At 51.3% G+C, this 19132-nt stretch overlaps 2 protein-coding genes across 2 annotated transcripts; both read left to right on the forward strand.

Moving 5' to 3' along the window:
• Nucleotides 1–4473: 4473 nt before the first annotated feature.
• Nucleotides 4474–5804, forward strand: SNRPF (small nuclear ribonucleoprotein polypeptide F). Its single transcript, XM_054167949.1, has 4 exons — nucleotides 4474–4575; nucleotides 4738–4863; nucleotides 5104–5168; nucleotides 5681–5804. Exons 1-4 carry the CDS (start codon nucleotides 4573–4575, stop codon nucleotides 5745–5747), a joined length of 261 nt encoding a protein of 86 aa, XP_054023924.1. The 5' UTR covers nucleotides 4474–4572; the 3' UTR covers nucleotides 5748–5804.
• A 2172-nt stretch (nucleotides 5805–7976) lies between these two features.
• AMDHD1 (amidohydrolase domain containing 1) lies at nucleotides 7977–18011 on the forward strand. Its single transcript, XM_054167911.1, has 9 exons — nucleotides 7977–8113; nucleotides 9211–9317; nucleotides 10216–10280; nucleotides 10859–11136; nucleotides 13040–13265; nucleotides 14590–14714; nucleotides 15797–15890; nucleotides 16668–16828; nucleotides 17893–18011. The coding sequence occupies exons 1-9, from the start codon at nucleotides 7977–7979 to the stop codon at nucleotides 18005–18007; spliced, it is 1308 nt and encodes a 435-aa protein (XP_054023886.1). The 3' UTR covers nucleotides 18008–18011.
• Nucleotides 18012–19132: the final 1121 nt, after the last annotated feature.

The following is a 19132-nucleotide window of genomic DNA, read 5'->3' on the forward strand; positions in this document are numbered from 1 at the left end:
GGCTCAGGAGTCCTGGATTTAGCTCTTTTTAACCCAGCAGTACTTCTCTCCCCTGCTTTCTCCTCTGTAGCGAGTTTCCTTCTGCTCTTTCTCTGAGAGGGTGAGGGAACCTCTTGTATAAATCTAATCTCTCTTGACCTCCAATCCCCTGGTGACCCAGTGCCCACCTGACCACCCTGTGGCCTAACCACTCCTTCCTCTCAACAAGATGCACTGCTAAAAATTGCTTTCCTGGACTGTTTGTCCAAGAGGGCCTCCAGGACCACGAAGGTTTAGAAACCATTGTTAGGTTTGTACCACCACCAGTGGAATTCCAGCCATGGGTGGGAGCAGAAGAGAAGCAGCAGATGAGCTCCTGTGTTCAAATAGAGCTTTCTACCTAACAGCCTCCTCCAACCCCCAGCCAGACTTCCTCAACTCTGCCCAGGCAGATTTCTCGTAACACCAACTCTTGAACCACTTCTGTGATTTGGAGCCAGCTCTCAGTTTCCATTAAGATGTTTGTGTGCAAGCAGGGCTTCCAAATTCCTTCTGCACAATGCTTGATCCCCCCCCTCCCCCCCCTTCCTGACAGAGACAAGAATGTCATTTATTATTTATACAGATCACTTTGTTTTCCTCAGCACATAATTTCCATTCCAATTCATTAATGTCAAAGCAGTAGGGGAAGAAAAAAAACAACACAACACCCAACCACCACCAACCAGAAACAAACACAAAACCCAACCAGCAGCCCAACAGCACATAAAGAAACCCAAGTTTGCCAAACCCAGAAGATAGCAGCTGATAATTAAGGAAGTCCCATTATTTCTTGGCAAAGAAGTTTGTGTTCTCAGAGAGACATTCTTAAAGGGCCTGCCTTTAGTGTGTGGCTGCATACTTTGCATGAATGCTCCTTACACAAACAAATGCAAGTTCTCAGAGAGCAGAAAACAAGGCTTTCATGCTCCCCTCATTTCTCTGCAATACCCAACCCCATGCCCAGCCTGGGGACAGCCTTGGAAAGCTGCCCAGCAGAAAAGGACCTGGGGTGCTGGATGAGTGCTGGATGAACCAGGTCAAGGTTGGACTTGATGATCTTTGGAGGTCTCTTCCAACCTTGGTGATTCTGTGATTCTTTGATTCAGTGTGTTCAGGTGGCCAGCCTGGAGAAGAGGAGGCTCAGGGGAGACCTTCTTCCTCTCTACAACTACTTGAAAGGAGGTTGTAGCCAGGTGGAGGATGGTCTCTTCTCCCAGGCAAGCAGCACCAGAACAAGAGGACACAGTCTCAAGCTGTGCCAGGGGAGGTTTAGGCTGGAGGTAAGGAGAAAGTTCTTCCCAGCAAGAGAGATTGGCCATTGGAATGTGCTGCCCAGGGAGGTGGTGGAGTCACCATCACTGGAGGTGTTCATAAAGTGATTGGATGTGGCACTTGGAGCCATGGTTTAGTTGTCAGGAGGTGTTAAGTATTAGCTAATAGGTTGGATGATCACTGAAGTCATTTCCAACCTTGTTGGTTCTATGATTCTATGAAAGCAAACAGCATCCTGGCCTGGATCAGGAGCAGTGAGGCCAGCAGGACCAGGGAAGTGATCATGCCCCTGTGCTGGGCACTGGTGAGGACACACCTTGAATACTGGGTTCAGTTTGGGGCCCCTTACCCCAAGAAGGACATTGAGGGGCTAGTGTGTGTCCAGAGAAGGGCAACAAAGCTGGGGAAGGGTCTGGAGAACAGGGCTGGGGAGGAGCAGCTGAGGGAACTGAGCCTGTTCAGCCTGGAGGAGGCTGAGGGGAGACCTCATTGCTCTCTACAGCTCTCTGAGAGGAGGCTGCAGTGAGGTGGGGCTTGGTCTGAAACTGTGCCAGGGGAGGTTTAGATTGGAGATCAGGAAAAATTTCTTTCCTGCAAGCAGTCAGACACTGGAACAGGCTGCCCAGGGAGGTGGTGGAGTCACCATCCCTGGAAGTACTTAAAGATGTGTGGATGTGGTGCTGAGGGATGTGGTTTAGTGGCAGTGGCTTATCAGTAGTGGTGGGGTTGTGAGCTCTAGGCGAGCAGCTGGACTTGATGATCTCAAAGATCTCTTCCAACTCCTACAGCTCTGTGATCCTATGTCCAGCTGCTTAATGTGTTGCAGCAGCAGTGCCGATTCCCCACCCCTTATCCTTCCATTCAGGATCTAAGGTTTGCATTAGCCTATGACAAAAACACTTCCCTGCTCATTTCCTGTTGAGCAGCCAAAGGCAGAAAAGAATGCAAAGTGTATTTCCCCACACAACAGGGGAAGTAATCAAGAGGACTACAGGTGAACTTCACCCCCTGTGCTGAGGATCAGGAGCAGCCCCACTGTAAGCAAACTGTCTCTGAGGCAGAATTATTCAGTCAGTAAGGTAAACAGCAAATTCCTCATGGGGAGGTGGGGAATAGAATAAAGCCAAAGCTGTTTTGTTTCCTGGCTAGCCAAGTTATCCCCTTCACTCCAGCAGATGTAGTCACGCATTCTGTGCTTTCCCTGCTCCTTCCCACCCCACCACCACCCCAGCTGGTGCTGCAGGCCAGCTGATGAGGTTACTGATGCATGGATGCAAGCACTGATTAGGAAACTAGAAGCCAAGCACTCCTGCTCTTCCACTTCTACACTGATAGCCATCTAGAGGGACCCTGGGAAATTCTTCTGAGAGTTGGTAACTTTACAACAACAGGGCTGGAATATTTGCTCATCTACCAGAGGAAGAGAATGAATGAAAAGATGAGTATAATTATCATAGCAGAGCATCACATCATTGAATGGTTTGGGTTGGAAAGGATCTTAAGCATCATATGGTTCCAAGCCTCCTGCCATGGGCAGGGACACCTCCCACCAGCCCAGGTTGCTCAAGGTCTCATCCAAAATGGCCATCAACACCTCCAGGGAGGAGATATCCATGACCTCCCTGGGCAACCTGTTCCAGTGTCTCATCACCCTCACTGGAATTTCTTCCTAATCTCCAGTCTCAATCTGCCCTCCTCAGGCTTCAATCCATTGCCCCTCATCCTATCACTTCAAACTCTTATGAAAAGTAATTCCCCAGCTTTCTTGTAGGCCCCATTCAGGTATTGGAAGGCTACACTAAGGTCTTCTCAGAGCCTTCTCTTCTCCAGGCTGAACAGCTCCAACTCTCCATCCCCAAAGGAAAACCACACTCATCTCTAATGATAATGGGAACAGGTATCTGAGTTCACTTTTGCTGCATCCCAACTCCTGGTGATCCACACCCATAAAGGTACACATCCACTGTGCATGAGCACAGTCTGGATCTGGAGAATATAGGTTGTTGAGACAACAGCATGAAAGCCTCACATTTAAGCAAGTGATGATGGCTTTGCTTTCAACACTGGGGCACCAGACTGATCTTCAGAATATGAAGTGCACAAAAAACCTAACAGTGCTGTTACAGAAAGATTAGCTGCTGAATGTGTCCCACATTCCTGAATGGATTTGCCACATTCAGCATCCAGTGCATCAAGGATGGAAGGAATATGCTGCATGCATGAACATAAACAAACCTTCCCTCAGGGAGCTGTAGAGAGCAATGAAGTCTCCCCTCAGTCTTATCTTCTCCAGCCTAAACACCCCCAGGTCCCTCAGCTGCTCCTCACCAGCCCTGTTCTCCAGAGCTTTCCCCATCTTTGCTGCCCTTCTCTGGACATGCTCCAGCCCCTCGAGGTTCTTGGAGTGAGGGGCCAAAAGCTAAACCCGAGGTGAGACCTCACCAGTGCCCAGCACAAGGGCACGACCAATTCCTGCTGGCCACACTATTCCTGATCGAAAGGACCAGGATAAACATCGGGACAGTCGCATCAGGAGAGCAACACCAGGTAACATCAGGAGAGTTTGCCAGGAGCCTCCCGTGATGTGCCACAGCCGCCGCACGCGTTCTGCACTGCCACCTCCCGGAGATCTTCCGATGTGGAGAAAGAAGGGAACAGGCCACCCGCTGCCGAGCTCAACGTGGTCCTCAAAGGCGCTAAACCACGAATCTGAAAGCCAGCAACACCCTGCCGGGAAGGACACAGCCCCCCGACCGCTCACATGGGGTGCGTTCAGCACCCCCACGGAGGGCAGCTGCTGCTCTGACCGCCCGAATCCCAGCGCAACAGAAGGTTGCTCCCCTCCTGCCAGGGGCGAACCCGGCGCCTCGGAGCCCGCAGGGCTGTGAGCTGGCAACGAGGTCACAAGCCGGAGGAGAAGGAAAAGCTTTGCGAGCCGGAGGGATGGGATGCGGAGAGAGACTGCCCGGGGATGGAGCCCCCGGCAGCGCTGGACCAGCCCCGAACCGGAGAGCACGGAGAGCCTCGGACGCCAGCGATTGGCTGGGAAAGGAGGGAGGGCGGTACCCGCAGACCCTGCGAGCCAATGGGCAGCTCGGCTTCTCTCTTCGCGCGTGGGGCTGTCCCAGCCTATGGAAAGCCGGCACGGTGGGGGCCAAGGGTCAGAGGTGAGCGCGGCGCCCCCGGAAGTGGAAGCCGCGGCGGCGCTGCCCCTCATTCTCTCGCATCCCGCGGCGCGCAGGAGGCTTTCCCGCGTGGGCCTGTGCTTCTCGGGCCGCCATGGTAAGGGCAGCGTCGGCGCCGTGCGCGGGAACGGGGCTGCGCGGGCAGCGGGGCCGGGGCCGTTAACGGGGCCGGGGCCGTTAACGGGGCCGAGGCGGTGGGGTGGAGCGGGAGGACGGACGGGCCGGCCGGCGGCGCTGACCCTTGGCTCTCCCCCTGCAGAGCCTGCCCCTCAACCCCAAGCCTTTCCTCAACGGGCTGACGGGGAAGCCAGTGATGGTGAAGCTGAAGTGGGGGATGGAGTACAAAGGCTACCTCGTCTCCGTCGACGGCTACATGAACATGCAGGTGAGGAGCGCGGGCGGCGGCGGGGGGTCGGGGACCCCGCGGGGTTTCACGGTGAGGTGCCTGGGGTGGGGGTGACGCCGAGCTTCGAAAGGATCGGCGGAGCTCTGCTGCTCTGCGCTGGGTTGGAGGGTCGCTCGCCTCCCCCCAGTCACTGCAGCCAGGCGGTGGCTAAACCGCGGTGTGCTTCGTGAAGCAGCTTCTGGTCTAATCGTTCTGTGTTCCGCTGGTTTCCTTCCCTAGCTTGCAAACACAGAAGAGTACATAGACGGTGCATTGTCCGGGCACCTGGGTGAAGTCTTGATAAGGTAATTGGGATGCTTATGCATGAGAGAGGGGCTCTTTAAACCTTCTTGTCACTTGCATTAAAACTCGTGCTGCTGTGTGCGGTGTTTTTTGTGTCACTAAGATGCTACATGTTACTGTAACTCATAGGTGAAGGCCCTGAGGTCATAGAATCAACAAAGTTGGCAAAGACCTCAGAGATCATCATGTCCAACCTATTAGCTAACACCTCCTGACAACTAAACCATGGCTCCAAGTGCCACATCCAGTTCTTTTTGGAACACCTGGGCAGCCTGGTCTAGTGGTGGATGTCCCTGCCCGTGATACCCATGGCAGTGGGGGGGTTGGAACTAGATGATTTTCAAGGTCCCTTCCAATCCAAACCATTCTGTGAATTTATGACTGATGATTTATCTCTTATGTGGAATTTGGCCACTGCCAAGCTACACTCCAGCAGGAAAATGCTTAAAGTATTTAAGGGGTGGGAAAACAAAAAACCCTTCCAGTGAAGAGAACCCTTTGTTTCTGTTTCCAGGTGCAATAATGTTTTGTACATCAGAGGTGTGGAAGAAGAGGAAGAAGATGGAGAAATGAGAGAATAAGTGGTTTTGTATATCTGGAAATAAACTTTTTTTGTTTGTTTTTGTTTTCCATACCTTTGTAAGAAGGTGTTAACTTCAGTTTTTCCTTTCCATTTTCACACTAAAATTCAGTCTCTTTTGTAGGAGACTGTAGGAGCTGTGGGGTACAGCTCAGAAGCAAAACCAAAAAAGATAGAATAGAATTAACCAGGTTGGAAAAGACCTCAGAGATCATCAAGTCCAACCTATCACCCAACACCATCTAATCAACTCAACCATGGCACCAAGCCACCCCATCCAGTCTCTTCCTAAACACCTCCAGTGATGGTGATTCCACCACCTCCCTGGGCAGCACATCCCAATGGCCAGTCTCTCTTTCTATCAAGAACTTCTTCCTAACATCCAGTCTAAACCTCCCCTGGCACAGCTTGAGACTGTGTCCTCTTGTTCTGGTGCTGCTTGCCTGGGAGAAGAGACCAACCCCCACCTGGCTACAACCTCCCTTTAGGGAGTTGGAGAGAGCAAGAAGGTCTCCCCTGAGCCTCCTCTTCTCCAGGCTAAGCAAGCCCAGCTCCCTCAGCCTCTTTAATTTCTGCTTTCAAACTTACACTGCAGTACTGCCAGGGAAAGCCAAAGTCAGCAGCAGGAACTCCTGGAAGAAGTTTTCTGCTACCATCTGCACCTCTGGCAAGACAGAATGTTTACAGGGAAGGTGATTGTGGTGTGGTGCAGTGTTGAGCCAGTGAGCAGTGTCACAACACCCAACATGGTCAAGAGTTTACTCACTTCTCAGCTTTGTTGCTAAATGCAAAACGCTGAGCTGCACACCTGCCCTTGTTTGCAAACAGGACTTGAGCAGGAAGGCTCAGGCAAGGAGCCAACACAGCCTCCTGTTTCTGCTCTACAGGAACATCTCTCTGCATTTTAGATCCTTCTTCCCCCTAAAAGAAAAGGAGGTGCCTGAAGAAGATTACCCCCACCAGAAAGGTCTTTGAGGGAGACTCTTTAGAGACTCTTCCAACTGAGAGTTATTGGAGCCCTGTGGAAGCTATGAATGAAGAGAGAAGGAAGCAAAGAATCCTTGCTGAGAGTAAATATTTGCCTCCCAGTTCTCTCATCCCCAGTTCTGTGGAGGGCAGCAGAACCACACAACCCTTTTTGATTGTGAAACTGCATAAATTCCTAGCTGCCTGGCTAAATATCTGCCTGGTGTTCTATCTGGAGGTGTTATGGTCCCTCAGGGGCTGGTGCTGGGATGCTGGCAAGGTGATGGACACCAAGGAGGTGATGGACACCAAGGAGGTGATGGAAGCTGGGGAGGGAGGGGGTGGACAAACGGATGCTCCCAATTCTGAAGCTCTGTTTTCTTGGCAAAAGGAAATCTTCAGGTGGTGCAGGTGGACACAGGGCTTTGGGAATCCCTACTTGGCAAGGTGGGTGGTTAGCATAAACCAGCAGGATGTACAACCCCATCCCTGGAGGATTTTAAGGCCAGGCTGGATGTGGCTCTGAGCAACCTGCTGTAGTGTGAGGTGTCCCTGCCCATGGCAGGGGGGTTGGGACTGGATGATCCTTGAGGTCCCTTCCAACCCTAACAATTCTATGATTCTATGTTGTCATGGTACTTGAGACTGCATCAAGACCAGCAGCCTTGCCCTAGAACCACAGGGTGCTGCCAAATTCACTCTTACAGCTCTGCAACATTTTCAGCCCAGCTTTCGGCCAAGTGCTGAATGTGCTCCAGGTGAGAATGGTCACTGCCACCTGCAGGACCACACACCTGGCCTTATTGAGCCTCACTCAATTTGCTGCACACCTTTGTGCCTCCACCCTCTGTTGGGAGCTTGGTTATAGAATCACAGAACTGTCAGGGCTGGAAGGGACCTCAAGGCTCAGCCAGTTCCAACCCCCCTGCCATGGGCAGGGACACCTCACACTACAGCAGGTTGCTCACAGCCACATCCAGCCTGGCTGCAAAACCCTCCAGGGATGAGGCTTCCACCACCTCCCTGGGCAACCTGTGCCAGGCTCTCACCACCCTCGTGGTGAGGATGAGCAAGCAGCAAGCCGGGCAGGGTGCGGGTCCGGCCCGGCGGGAGGCGGGGGCAGGCCGGAGCAGGGGGTGGAAGTCACAGGCTGTTAGGGGTTGGAAGGTGGCTCTGCCGCACCACCCCCGGGGGACTTTGAGCCCAGGGGCGGCCGCTGTCCCCCGCTCCGCTCCGCCCGGCACAGTCGGCGCTGCCCGCGGCCATGGCGGCCCCGCAGCGGCTCCTGCTGGAGAACGCCGAGCAGCTGGTGCTGGTCTGCGCCCGGGGCGAGCGCTACCTGCTGCGGGACGGCTGCGCACGCCTGGCCCTGCTGCGGAACGCCAGCCTGGTGGTGGGGCTGTGAGTGCCGACGGCAGCGGGGCTGGCTGCGGGACGGGGCGCCGAGGGACCCCGCACTGGCTGCTGCTCGGTGGTGGTGGAGTGCAGCCACCTGCCTGCGCTGTGGCTTCATGGGTTTGGGTCTTCTGCAGGGTGTCCTCATGGGTTTGGGTCCTCTGCTGGTTGGCCTCATGGGTTTGGGTCTTCCTGGAATGTGTCTTCCAGGGTTTGGGTCGTTCAGTCCCTACCCTGGTAACTGCCTTCGTTGTGCTGTGTTCACAATTCCAGCCTGGCAAAGGGAGCTTTAAATCCAGTGCTGGGCATCACTGCTACCTTCTGCTGCCTCTGCTTTGCTTCTCTAGGTGAACTAATAGCAACTGTATAATCTGTGTAATTAATGAAATTGCAGCTAATAATTAATGCATATAATTCCAGAATCAGAGGACCTTTTAGTTTGGGAAATGCATTTGAGATACATTTAAGGCAAGAAGATCTTTCATGTTTCTAAATGCTCCAGCTCCTATTTGCCTCTTAGAAGTCCAGCTGTGTACTGTCACTGAGGTACCCTTGATGACCCCCAGGTACTATTCCAGTGGCTTGAAAGGAGCTGGAGAAAGACAGGGCTTAAAGGAGAAAGGCAAGACAAGGCTTAAAGGAGAAAGGCAAGACAGGGCTCAAAGGAGAGAGGTGCAGTGTGTGCCTCAGGAAGGTCCTTTTGTGTAGGTGAGGTGGAGTGGCAGCCAGTCCTGACTGCCCTGCAGATACTTGTTAGGGGAATGCTGTGTATTTGCTGATCCCCATGAGAAAAAGAATGTTGTCTAGCAGAAATTAAAACAACAAAGTGCCAAGGGATCATTTTGAGGGATCTGAGCAGAGGACATGACAAGCATCAAGGCAAGAAACCTGGACTGCATGGCATTGCCCCGTCTGAACTGCGTGGCACTGCCCCATCGTTCTGTGTGCATCTGTAAGATCACTAAACCACCTCAGTCCATCTTCAGTCCTGCTGCAGCTCCCCTAGCCTGGCTTTCAGAGAGTTGTTGCTCCAGGAGCTCTGTCAGTGAGCACTTCTCAGCAGCAGGCTCACGCTCCCTTTGTTGGCTCTCTGTGGTTGGCAGAGATGGTCGGATCAAAGCTGTGGGCCAAGCAGATGTCATTCGCCATCAGTTTTCAGGAGCAACGTTTGAAAGGATAATTGACTGCTCTGGGAAGTGTGTGCTACCAGGTAGGTGGGTTTTTTTTCATCATGGTGCAATGCCAGAGGGTAGCAAGTGCTTGGGGAGGAAGGAAATGTGAGGTAAAACACCCTTCCATCCTTCATCCTCTGTGTTCTCTACTGGTTTGATAATGCCTCATGCTGAGGGGCAGAGTATTGAAGCTTCCTCACTGGGACTGGTCCTTTGAAGCTCAAAGGACTGGCAAATCAGTTCCTTTAGAAATGAAGTTTTTCACCTTATGAATCCACAAGTGGCTTTGGGCTGGATAAATACCAAATTTCAGTGGCTTGGAGCCTGGTGCTCAATAGCAGTTCATAGTCTCATAGAATGGTTTGGGTTGGAAGGGACCTTAGAGGTCATCCAGTTCCAAACCCCCAAGCAGCACCAGAACAAGAGGACACAGTCTCATGCTGTGCCAGGGGAGATTCAGGCTGGATGTTAGGAGGAAGTTCTTCATAGAGAGAGAGTTTGGCCATTGGAATGTGCTGCCCAGGGAGGTGGTGAAGTCACCATCACTGGAGGTGTTTAGGAAGAGACTGGATGGGGTGCTTGGTGCCATGGTTTAGTTGATTAGATGGTGTTGGGTGATAGGTTGGACTTGACGATCTCAAAGGTCTTTTCCAACCTGTTTTGTTCTGTTCTATTCTATTCTATTCTACTCTATTCTATTCTATTCTATTCTATTTCATTCTATTCTGCCAGCACTCCTTAAAAACCAGTCAGAAAGCTAACAGCCTTTAAAGAAAATCCTACATTTGGGCTGCTGGGATTTGTTTTCCCCCTTCTCTAAGCAGTGGATTATTTAGAGGGGAGCTTCTGCTGCCCATTTCCTTTGCTTGCACGTCCATAACCTCGTCTCTTACACAGTGGCATAACCTGAGTGTGCATTTGCTCTGTTTTCTTTAGGCCTGGTTGATGCACACACACACCCAGTGTGGGCTGGTGACAGGGTCCATGAGTTTGCAATGAAGGTAATGCCATACAGAGCTGGAGTCTTCTTCCTTTTTTCTTTTTTAGTGCAGAACTGTGTCAGCTTTCCAGTGACTGCCACCTGTCATCTGTAGAGAAAGGTGTGATTTCTGACTGATGATTCTGTGACTCTCTAATCTAATGGAGGCAGGATCTTTGAATCCTGTAGCCTGAGACAGGAGTGCAGTCTGTGAAGCCAGCCTTGAAATGTTTTTGCATTAACTGGGGCAATCCAGGAGTGCTGCCTTCTGTTGCTAGCTAAATCTTGACTATTTTATCATGATCTTAAGGGATTTTTCTGAGCTAGAGGTAGCTTTGTCTCTTGGGCTCAGAGCAAAGCAAATCTCCAGAATGATTATCTTTATGTCTCTTCTCACATCATCTCCTCACTTGAGGGGAGAGAGGAGGGAAGAAGAATTAACAGGGGCTGCTTTTTTTCTCCCCTCTTTTTCTCTCTCACTGCAAAGAGACCTCCAGACCCTTTCCAGAATCCTTTTGTGTAGCAAATACACTCTTAACAGCTAATTGTATGGGGTTGGGGGGGGGTTGGGGGTTTGCTTTCTATTTTTTCCCCCCCAAGCTGGCAGGTGCATCCTATATGGAGATCCACCAGGCTGGTGGAGGAATCCACTTCACCGTGGAACACACTCGGAAGGCCACAGAGGAAGAGCTGCTCAGCACCTTCCGACACCGCCTGGAGCGCATGCAGAGAGCAGGATCTACCTTGGTGGAGTGCAAGAGTGGCTATGGCTTAAGCTTGGAAACAGAGCTTAAAATGCTCAGGGTGATCCAACGTGCTCAGGGATCCCTGGATATTGGCATTTCATCGACCTACTGTGGAGCTCACTCTGTGCCCAAGTAATGTCACTTGGTTTGTCTGGCTCTGCTCGAGTGTTCACTGCTGTCTGCTGACATCTGCCTGGTGCTTGCTGAAAGCTTTCTTCTGCCCAGCCCTCCTGAAGTATAACTTATATGAAACACTAACCAGGCCTTGCAGAGGGGTGTCCCAAGCTCTTTTCATTTGAAGGAAGAGGAGGAAGCATTGTTTATTAGTTGCTAAATGCCAGCATGACCTCAGCTCCGAATCTTTACCCCCAGCTGATGCTCATATTGACCATTATTTCCAGTGAGGGTGGTGAGACACTGGCATAGGTTGCCCAGGGAGGCTGTGAATGCCTCCTCCCTGAAGGTGCTCAAGGCCAGGTTGGATGAGGCCTTGAGCAACCTGGGCTGGTGGGAGGTGTCCCTGGCCATGGCAGTGGGGTTGGGGCTGGATGATCTTTAAGGTCATCATCAAGTCCAAAATGCTGCATGAATGCCACTGAGAATTACTTAAATATGAATTTGCATATTGCAGACAGTTGTGCTTTAGGATACAGGTTAAGGAGGTCAGAATGTATGAAGAGGAAAGCAGAAGAATTAGTTTAAAAACTATCCCATAATTGTGGTTAGCATCCAAGCTGCTAACTCTCTACAAATATATAGCCTAATGTTCTTTGAATGGAAAGAAACTCTTGTTTGAGAGCACATGAAATAGAATCATGGAATCACAGAATGGTAGGGGCTGGAAGGGACCTCTGGAAATGATGGGGTCCAACCCCCCTGCCAGAGCAGCATCACCTAGGGCAGGTCACACAGGAACACATCCAGGCAGGTTTGGAAAGTCTCCAGAGAAGGAGACTCCACAGCCTCTCTGGGCAGCCTGCTCCAGGGCTCCAGCACCCTCACAGTACAGAAATTTCCTGTGTTCCAATTGGTGTCCATTGCCCCTTGTCCTGTCACTGAATTTTCTCCTCTCTCCTCCTCTCTCCTCCTCTCTCCTCCTCTCTCCTCCTCTCTCCTCCTCTCTCCTCCTCTCTCCTCCTCTCTCCTCCTCTCTTCTCTCCTCTCTTCTCTCCTCTCTTCTCTCCTCTCTTCTCTCCTCTCTTCTCTCCTCTCTTCTCTCCTCTCTTCTCTCCTCTCTTCTCTCCTCTCTTCTCTCCTCTCTTCTCTCCTCTCTTCTCTCCTCTCTTCTCTCCTCTCTTCTCTCCTCTCTTCTCTCCTCTCTTCTCTCCTCTCTTCTCTCCTCTCTTCTCTCCTCTCTTCTCTCCTCTCTTCTCTCCTCTCTTCTCTCCTCTCTTCTCTCCTCTCTTCTCTCCTCTCTTCTCTCCTCTCTTCTCTCCTCTCTTCTCTCCTCTCTTCTCTCCTCTCTTCTCTCCTCTCTTCTCTCCTCTCTTCTCTCCTCTCTTCTCTCCTCTCTTCTCTCCTCTCTTCTCTCCTCTCTTCTCTCCTCTCTTCTCTCCTCTCTTCTCTCCTCTCTTCTCTCCTCTCTTCTCTCCTCTCTTCTCTCCTCTCTTCTCTCCTCTCTTCTCTCCTCTCTTCTCTCCTCTCTTCTCTCCTCTCTTCTCTCCTCTCTTCTCTCCTCTCTTCTCTCCTCTCTTCTCTCCTCTCTTCTCTCCTCTCTTCTCTCCTCTCCTCTCTTCTCTCCTTCTGCTTCTTACCATGAAAAGAGCCTGGCCCAACCTCTTGACTCAGATAAGTTTTAGACATTAAAAAGATCTCCTCTCAGCCTCCTCTTCTGCAGGCTAGACAGCCCTTTACACTAGAGCACCTTTGAATTACAGGGGCTTTAATTATTTTTTTTCATCTGGAGGGTTTTTTTTTTAGTGATTTGTATTTGCCTCACAATCTAAATCCTCTAGGAATTGTCTGTGTGATGGGAATGTTTGCCAGCCCTCAGGGATGTTTCCCTTAGGTCTCCATAAGGTTCTCTTCTCCGTAGAGGGAAGACGGCTGCCGAAGCCACGGACGACATCGTCAACCACCACCTCCCAAAGCTGAGAGAGCTCCAACAAAGTGGTGAAATCCACGTGGACAATATAGATGTGTTCTGTGAGAAGGGAGTCTTTGATCTGGAGTCTACCAGGAGAATTCTGCAGGCTGGGAAAGACGCAGGGTTACAGATTAACTTCCACGGGGATGAGCTCCACCCGATGAGATCTGCTGAGGTACTTCTGTCTTCATCCACGTTTGCTCTTGTGAGAGCTGCAGCTTTCAAAGAGTTCAGTTTTCAAACCTCAAGTGTTCTTTTCTTTTCCCCTCTCCCTCTCCCTCTCCCTCTCCCTCTCCCTCTCCCTCTCCCTCTCCCTCTCCCTCTCCCTCTCCCTCTCCCTCTCCCTCTCCCTCTCCCTCTCCCTCTCCCTCTCCCTCTCCCTCTCCCTCTCCCTCTCCCTCTCCCTCTCCCTCTCCCTCTCCCTCTCCCAGATTGTCCATGATTGTCTCTATCAGATGACAGAAAGTGCAGCCCTTGCAGAGCTTTGCAGTTAAGGACATGGGAGGAGGCTTTGACCTGTGGGACTGATATGCACTGCCTGAACAAACATTGACTCTGCTTATCTTCCACATGGGATACCAGTGGGGAAGGTGGATATCCACAAGCCCAAGAATGACTAAAACATGGTTTCTCTGCCACTTGAAAATCATCTTTTCCCTTAAATGTCCTTTAGCAACAGCTAAAGGACTAAGGGACTACACTAAAGTCAGATCTGCAGTGTCTGCACTGGGAAGGATGCATAGATTCATAGAATGGTTTGGGTTGGAAGGGACCTTAGAGATCATCCAGTTCCAACCCCATCTTTCTGCTAGGCCAGGTTGCTCAAGGTCTCATCCAGCCTGCCTTTGAACATTTCCAGGGAGGGCATACTTCCACTAGGTGGAATGGTTACTACCTTTTTCTGACCATCTTTCCTTGCACTGAGTCAAGAGATATTGTCTCTGCATTTGATTTGTTCTTTCAAGCATTAGAATTAACCAGGTTGGAAAAGACCTTAGAGATCATCAAGTTCAACCTATCCCCCAGCACTATCTAATCAACTAAACCATGGCACCAAGCACCCCATCCAGTCTCTTCCTAAGCACCTCCAGTGATGGTGACTCCACCATCAACCTGGGCAGCACATTCCAGTGGCCAATCTCTCTTGCTGGGAAGAACTTCTTCCTAACATCCAGCCTGAACCTCCCCTGGCACAGCTTGAGACTGTGTCCTCTTGTTCTGGTGCTGCTTGCCTGGGAGAAGAGCCCAACCCCCACCTGGCTACAGCCTCCCTTCAGGTAGTTGTAGAGAGCAAGAAGGTCTCCCCTGAGCCTCCTCTTCTCCATGCTGAGCAACCCCAGCTCCCTCAGCCTCTCCTCAGAGGGCTTGTGCTTTTCCTTCCAGTAAATGTTCCATGAATCCTGAGTTACCTCCAGGCACTCGAACACAACACTGAGACCAACATTTTCTTTGCTGAATTAGTTGAGAATGTTGAATAATTGTCCTGCAAATTTGCTTAGCTTGGAGCTGAACTGGGAGCTCGGGCTATCAGCCACCTGGAAGAAGTCAGTGATGAAGGTATCACAGCCATGGCAAGAGCTAAGTGTGCTGCTGTCCTGTTACCAACAACTGCCTACATGCTAAGGTAAGGCCACTAGGTTGGAGAATCACAGAGAATCACAGAATTGGTTTGGTTGGAAAAGACCTCCAAGATCACAGAGTCCAACCATCAACCCAACAGCACCATGGAGACAACCTTTTGTGACAGCAAAACCATGTTTGTGGGTTTTAGGGTCTTGTAATGTGGAGCCACTCCTCATAGCTGAGAGCTTGGCCTTGAAACTCCAAGGACTAGCAAATCAGTTCCTTTAGAAAGGAAGTTTTTCACCTGAGGAGCCCATGAATGGCTGGGGTCTGGATAAATGCCAAATTTCAGTGGCTTGGAGCCTGCTGCTCAATAGCAGTTCATAGATTCATAGGATGGGTTGGGAGGGACCATAAACATCATCCAGTTCCAATCCCCTTGCCATGGGCAGGGACACCTCCCACCAGCCCAGGTTGCTCAAGGTTTCATCCAACCTGGCCTTGAGCACCTCCAGGGAGGGGACATCCACAGCCTCCCTGGGCAACCTGTGCCAGTGTCTCCCCACCCTCCCTGCCAAGAATTTATTCCTAATCTCCAGCCTAGATCTCCCCTCCTCAAGCTTCAATCCATTCTACCTCATCTTATCCTACAAGCCCCTGTAAAAATTCACTCCCCAGCTGTCTTGCAGCCCCCTCCAAGTACTGGAAGGCTGCTCTAAGGTCTCCCTGGAGCCTTCTCCAGGCTGATCAGCCCCACATCTCTCAGCTTGTCCCCACAGGAGAGGTTCTCCAGCCCTCTGATCAGCTTTGTGGCCTCCTGTGGACCTGCTCCAACAGTTCTGTGTCTGTGTTGAGGGCTCCAGGACTGGGTGCAGTACTCTAGGTGGAGTCTCACCAGTGGGGAGCAGAGGGGCAGAATCACCTCCCTCATCCTGCTGCCACATGCTGCAAGCAGTGGCTCACACCTCCCTTCTTGCTGTCTGTACAGTGATGGGTAGGGAGAGTTTGACCTTTCTTCAAAAGGCTTTGTGTGACTGAAGGCATGAACCCAGCCCAACCAAGTGATGCCTTTTGCTCTGGTAATTCATCATCTAATAACTAAGTGACTTGGACTGACCAGAGTCTTCTTTTTTCCCCCACTAGACTGAAGCAACCTCGAGCTAGAAAAATGTTAGAAGAAGGAGTTATAGTTGCCCTTGGCAGTGACTTCAATCCTAATGCATACTGTTTGTCCATGGTAAGCTGCATCCTGGTTCCTGTCACATCACAGAGCTAGGAAATCTCTTACTGCTCCAACTTCTGTACAGATCTTGTGCACTTAAAACAGTCTCCACATCTGCAAAGAGATCAGACAGACAGGAAGAGCTGGGGAGAGGGGAGGGCTCCAAGGAGACCTAATTGTGGCCTTCCAGTATCTGAAGGGGGCTACAAGAGAGCTGGAGAGGGACTTTTGAGGGTGTCAGAGAGTGATAGGACTGGGGGGGATGGAGCAAAACTAGAAGTGGGGAGATTGAGATTGGATGTTAGGAAGAAGTTGTTCCCCATGAGGGTGGTGAGAGCCTGGCACAGGTTGCTCAGGGAGGTGGTGGAAGCTTCATGCCTGGAGGTGTTTGCAGCCAGGCTGGATGTGGCTGTGAGCAACCTGCTGTAGTGTGAGGTGTCCCTGCCCATGGCAGGGGGGCTGGAACTGGCTGAGCCTTGAGGTCCCTTCCAGCCCTGACAGCTCTGTGATTCTCTGTGCCTGGATAGAAAACTGCTCGTGCTGTTTTATGTAGGCTTTGCCAGAAATCCCAGAAACCAGAAAGCCTTCAACTCTTCCTACACACTGAGAGGCTTATAAAAAGGCTCTCCAAGTTCATGGCTTTTAGAGGTCTCATTTTGCAGTTGGCAAGATTTCCCTCCCACAAGACAGCTCCTTCTGTGGCACGAGGAGGGAGGAGAGTGCTTAGGGATTTGAGGCATGAACAGCTGCCTTTGTGTTGCTGGTAACTCCCATTTTCCACTTGCCTGCTAGCCTATGGTGATGCATCTGGCCTGTGTCAACATGAAGATGTCAATGAATGAAGCTCTGGCAGCTGCCACCATCAACGCCGCTTACGCTCTGGGCAAGTCAGACACCCATGGCTCCATAGAGGCTGGCAAGCAGGGGGACCTCCTTGTCATCAACTCAGCAAGGTTTGTTCTTCCAGGGTCTTCTGAAATGGGATTCAGTGGTCAGGCACTGCAGTATGCTGCCCAGGGAGGTGGTGGAGTCACCATGCCTGGAGGTGTTTAGGAAGAGCCTGGCTGAGGCCCTTGGTGCCATGGTTGAGTTGATCAGATGGTGCTGGGTGATAGGTTGGACTGGATGAGCTCTGAGGTCTTTTCCAACCTGGTTAATTCTGTAGCTGTAGCTGTTTGCTTTGTGGAAGGAATTCCCTGCTGGCTTGTCCAGTGACTCACTATTCATGCCACAAGAGATCACTGTGTAGCCATGGAACAGCATTTCCCCAGGCTTCAAGCTGATGTTTTCTAATTGCCAGGTGCACTAGGGAAGGGATCTGCTGCTAGGCAAGTCTGGATCCTGGACTCACAGAGGTGTTTTGGCTGGAAAAAGGCCATGCTGCAGGTGACCTTTGTAATGCAGCTCTGCTTGTTGTGGTGTTTGGGGGAGGCAACACTTAGCAGACTTCAGAGCCTGTATTTTGTGAGGTACCTTTGAGGTTACATAGAGCTGATCTCCATTCCTCTAAGGCACCATTGATACAACAAGGGGTTTTTCATGAGTCCATTGCTCCCAGTGCTAAACTTGACAGAATTCCATGGAGTTTGTTCTGGGAAAAGGGGGGAAAAATGACTTCTAGAACCACAGAATTGTTTTGGTTGGAAAAGGCTTTTAAGATCACCCAGTCCAACCAGCAACCTAACACCACCATGGCCACTAAACCACATCCCAAACTGCCATGGCCACACATTTCTTGAACACCTCCAGGGATGGGGACTCCACCACCCCCCTGGGCAGCCTGTGCCAATCCCTGACCACTCTTGCAGCAAAGAAATTCTTCCTCATCTCCAACCTAAACCTCCCCTGGCACAATTTCAGGCCCTTTCCTCTCCTTCTGTCACCTGAGACTAGGGAGAAGAGGCCAGCCCCTACCTCACTGCAGCCTCCTTTCAGGTGTCTGTAGAGAGCAATGAGGTCTCCCCTCAGCCTCCTCTTCTCCAGGCAGTGTTTGCCACAGATGTTGTTGTGTTTGCAGGTGGGAACACTTGATTTACCAGTTTGGGGGCCATGACTCATTGATCGACTACGTTATAGTTAAAGGAAAAGTCATCTATCAAAATGAGAGGTGTGGGACAATGAGCAGCTACTGAGGGAAGGCACAAAGTTAGGGAGCTCCTATCATCAGCTCCTCCTCATGGAGCACTTCAAGCCAACAGTCAAATCAGGCTGGTTTGTACTGGCAGGTGGTTGGCCTGCTCCCCTTACCAGCCCTCTTGTCCAAATAAACTTTACCAAGCATCTTCATGTCTGTTGCCCTTCTCTGCAGTAGTGTCTGCCTGTATCCATTTGAAGACAGGCAGGTTCCAACAATTGCTTCCTGTGTCATTTTAAGCTGGAAAATCTGGTGTTTTGGAAAACAAGTCTCCTTCTCTGGAGGCTTTCAAGCCCCAGTTGGAGGCATTCCTGGGTGACCTGTGCTGGATTCCATGGTCCTGCTCTGGCAGGGGGCTTGGACTTGATAATCTTTGGAGGGCCCTTCCAACCCCTAACATCCTGTGATAACCCAAACCACCAAGCAATGAAGAAGTTTCAATCCAGGTAAGATTTATTAGGAGGAGTGATGTTAAGTAAGCTGTGATGGAGGGCCAGGGGTTCAGGCATGCACTTTGGGAATGGCCCTTGGTGGTGCTGGGTGACCACAGCATCCTGAGGCAAGATTCATAGCTCCTGGGTCTGCTCCATCTCAAACTCAGCAGATACCAGGCCCAGGTGTGGGTGTAGAGCTCTGCTTTGATAGAGGTTGGAAGAACATCTGAAGCATGTGACTGCATGGTCTGTTCTGCCTGGGACAGCCTTCATACAGCATGTTCATGCAGGCAGCTGGGGAGAGCTGCCAGGGCACAAGCAAAGGTCCTCTCTCCAGAGCACATTTAACCCAGCAGGCCTCCAGCAGCTGAGGGTAGCTCTCCCTAGTCCTTTGATTGGCCCTTGCAGCTTAGCTGAGAGCCTGGGAAGAGTTCCAGCTCCTCCTGAACCTTACCCAGCCCTGGACAGCAGGCTAGCAGTGCCAAGGCTGGTGGCTGTTAACCAGCCTTAATGTGGCCTCACTGCACCACGAGGAGAAGCCTAAGTCCCACCTCTTCCCTTGCACAATAAACCTGTGCCCAAGGTCAGTGTTGTAACATGGAGCAAGCTCTGTGGCTATGAGGCCCTTGGCAACCAGGCAGACACCCATGGGAATGGAGCCACCTCCTTCCCCCCACAATTTCCTCTTG

The sequence above is a fragment of the Dryobates pubescens genome, chromosome 15 (genome assembly GCF_014839835.1).
Source record: "Dryobates pubescens isolate bDryPub1 chromosome 15, bDryPub1.pri, whole genome shotgun sequence".
Taxonomy (NCBI): Eukaryota; Metazoa; Chordata; class Aves; order Piciformes; family Picidae; genus Dryobates; species Dryobates pubescens.

Excerpts from the sequence above, each read along its gene's own strand:
- AMDHD1 (XM_054167911.1), top strand. The coding sequence starts at position 7,977 with ATGGCGGCCCCGCAGCGGCTCCTGCTGGAGAACGCCGAGCAGCTGGTG. Across the intron at positions 8,114-9,210 it reads GCCAGCCTGGTGGTGGGGCT|AGATGGTCGGATCAAAGCTG; the intron begins GTGAGTGCCGAC and ends TGTGGTTGGCAG. Across the intron at positions 10,281-10,858 it reads TCCATGAGTTTGCAATGAAG|CTGGCAGGTGCATCCTATAT; the intron begins GTAATGCCATAC and ends TTCCCCCCCAAG.
- SNRPF (XM_054167949.1), top strand. Across the intron at positions 4,864-5,103 it reads ACGGCTACATGAACATGCAG|CTTGCAAACACAGAAGAGTA; the intron begins GTGAGGAGCGCG and ends TTCCTTCCCTAG. Across the intron at positions 5,169-5,680 it reads CTGGGTGAAGTCTTGATAAG|GTGCAATAATGTTTTGTACA; the intron begins GTAATTGGGATG and ends TTCTGTTTCCAG.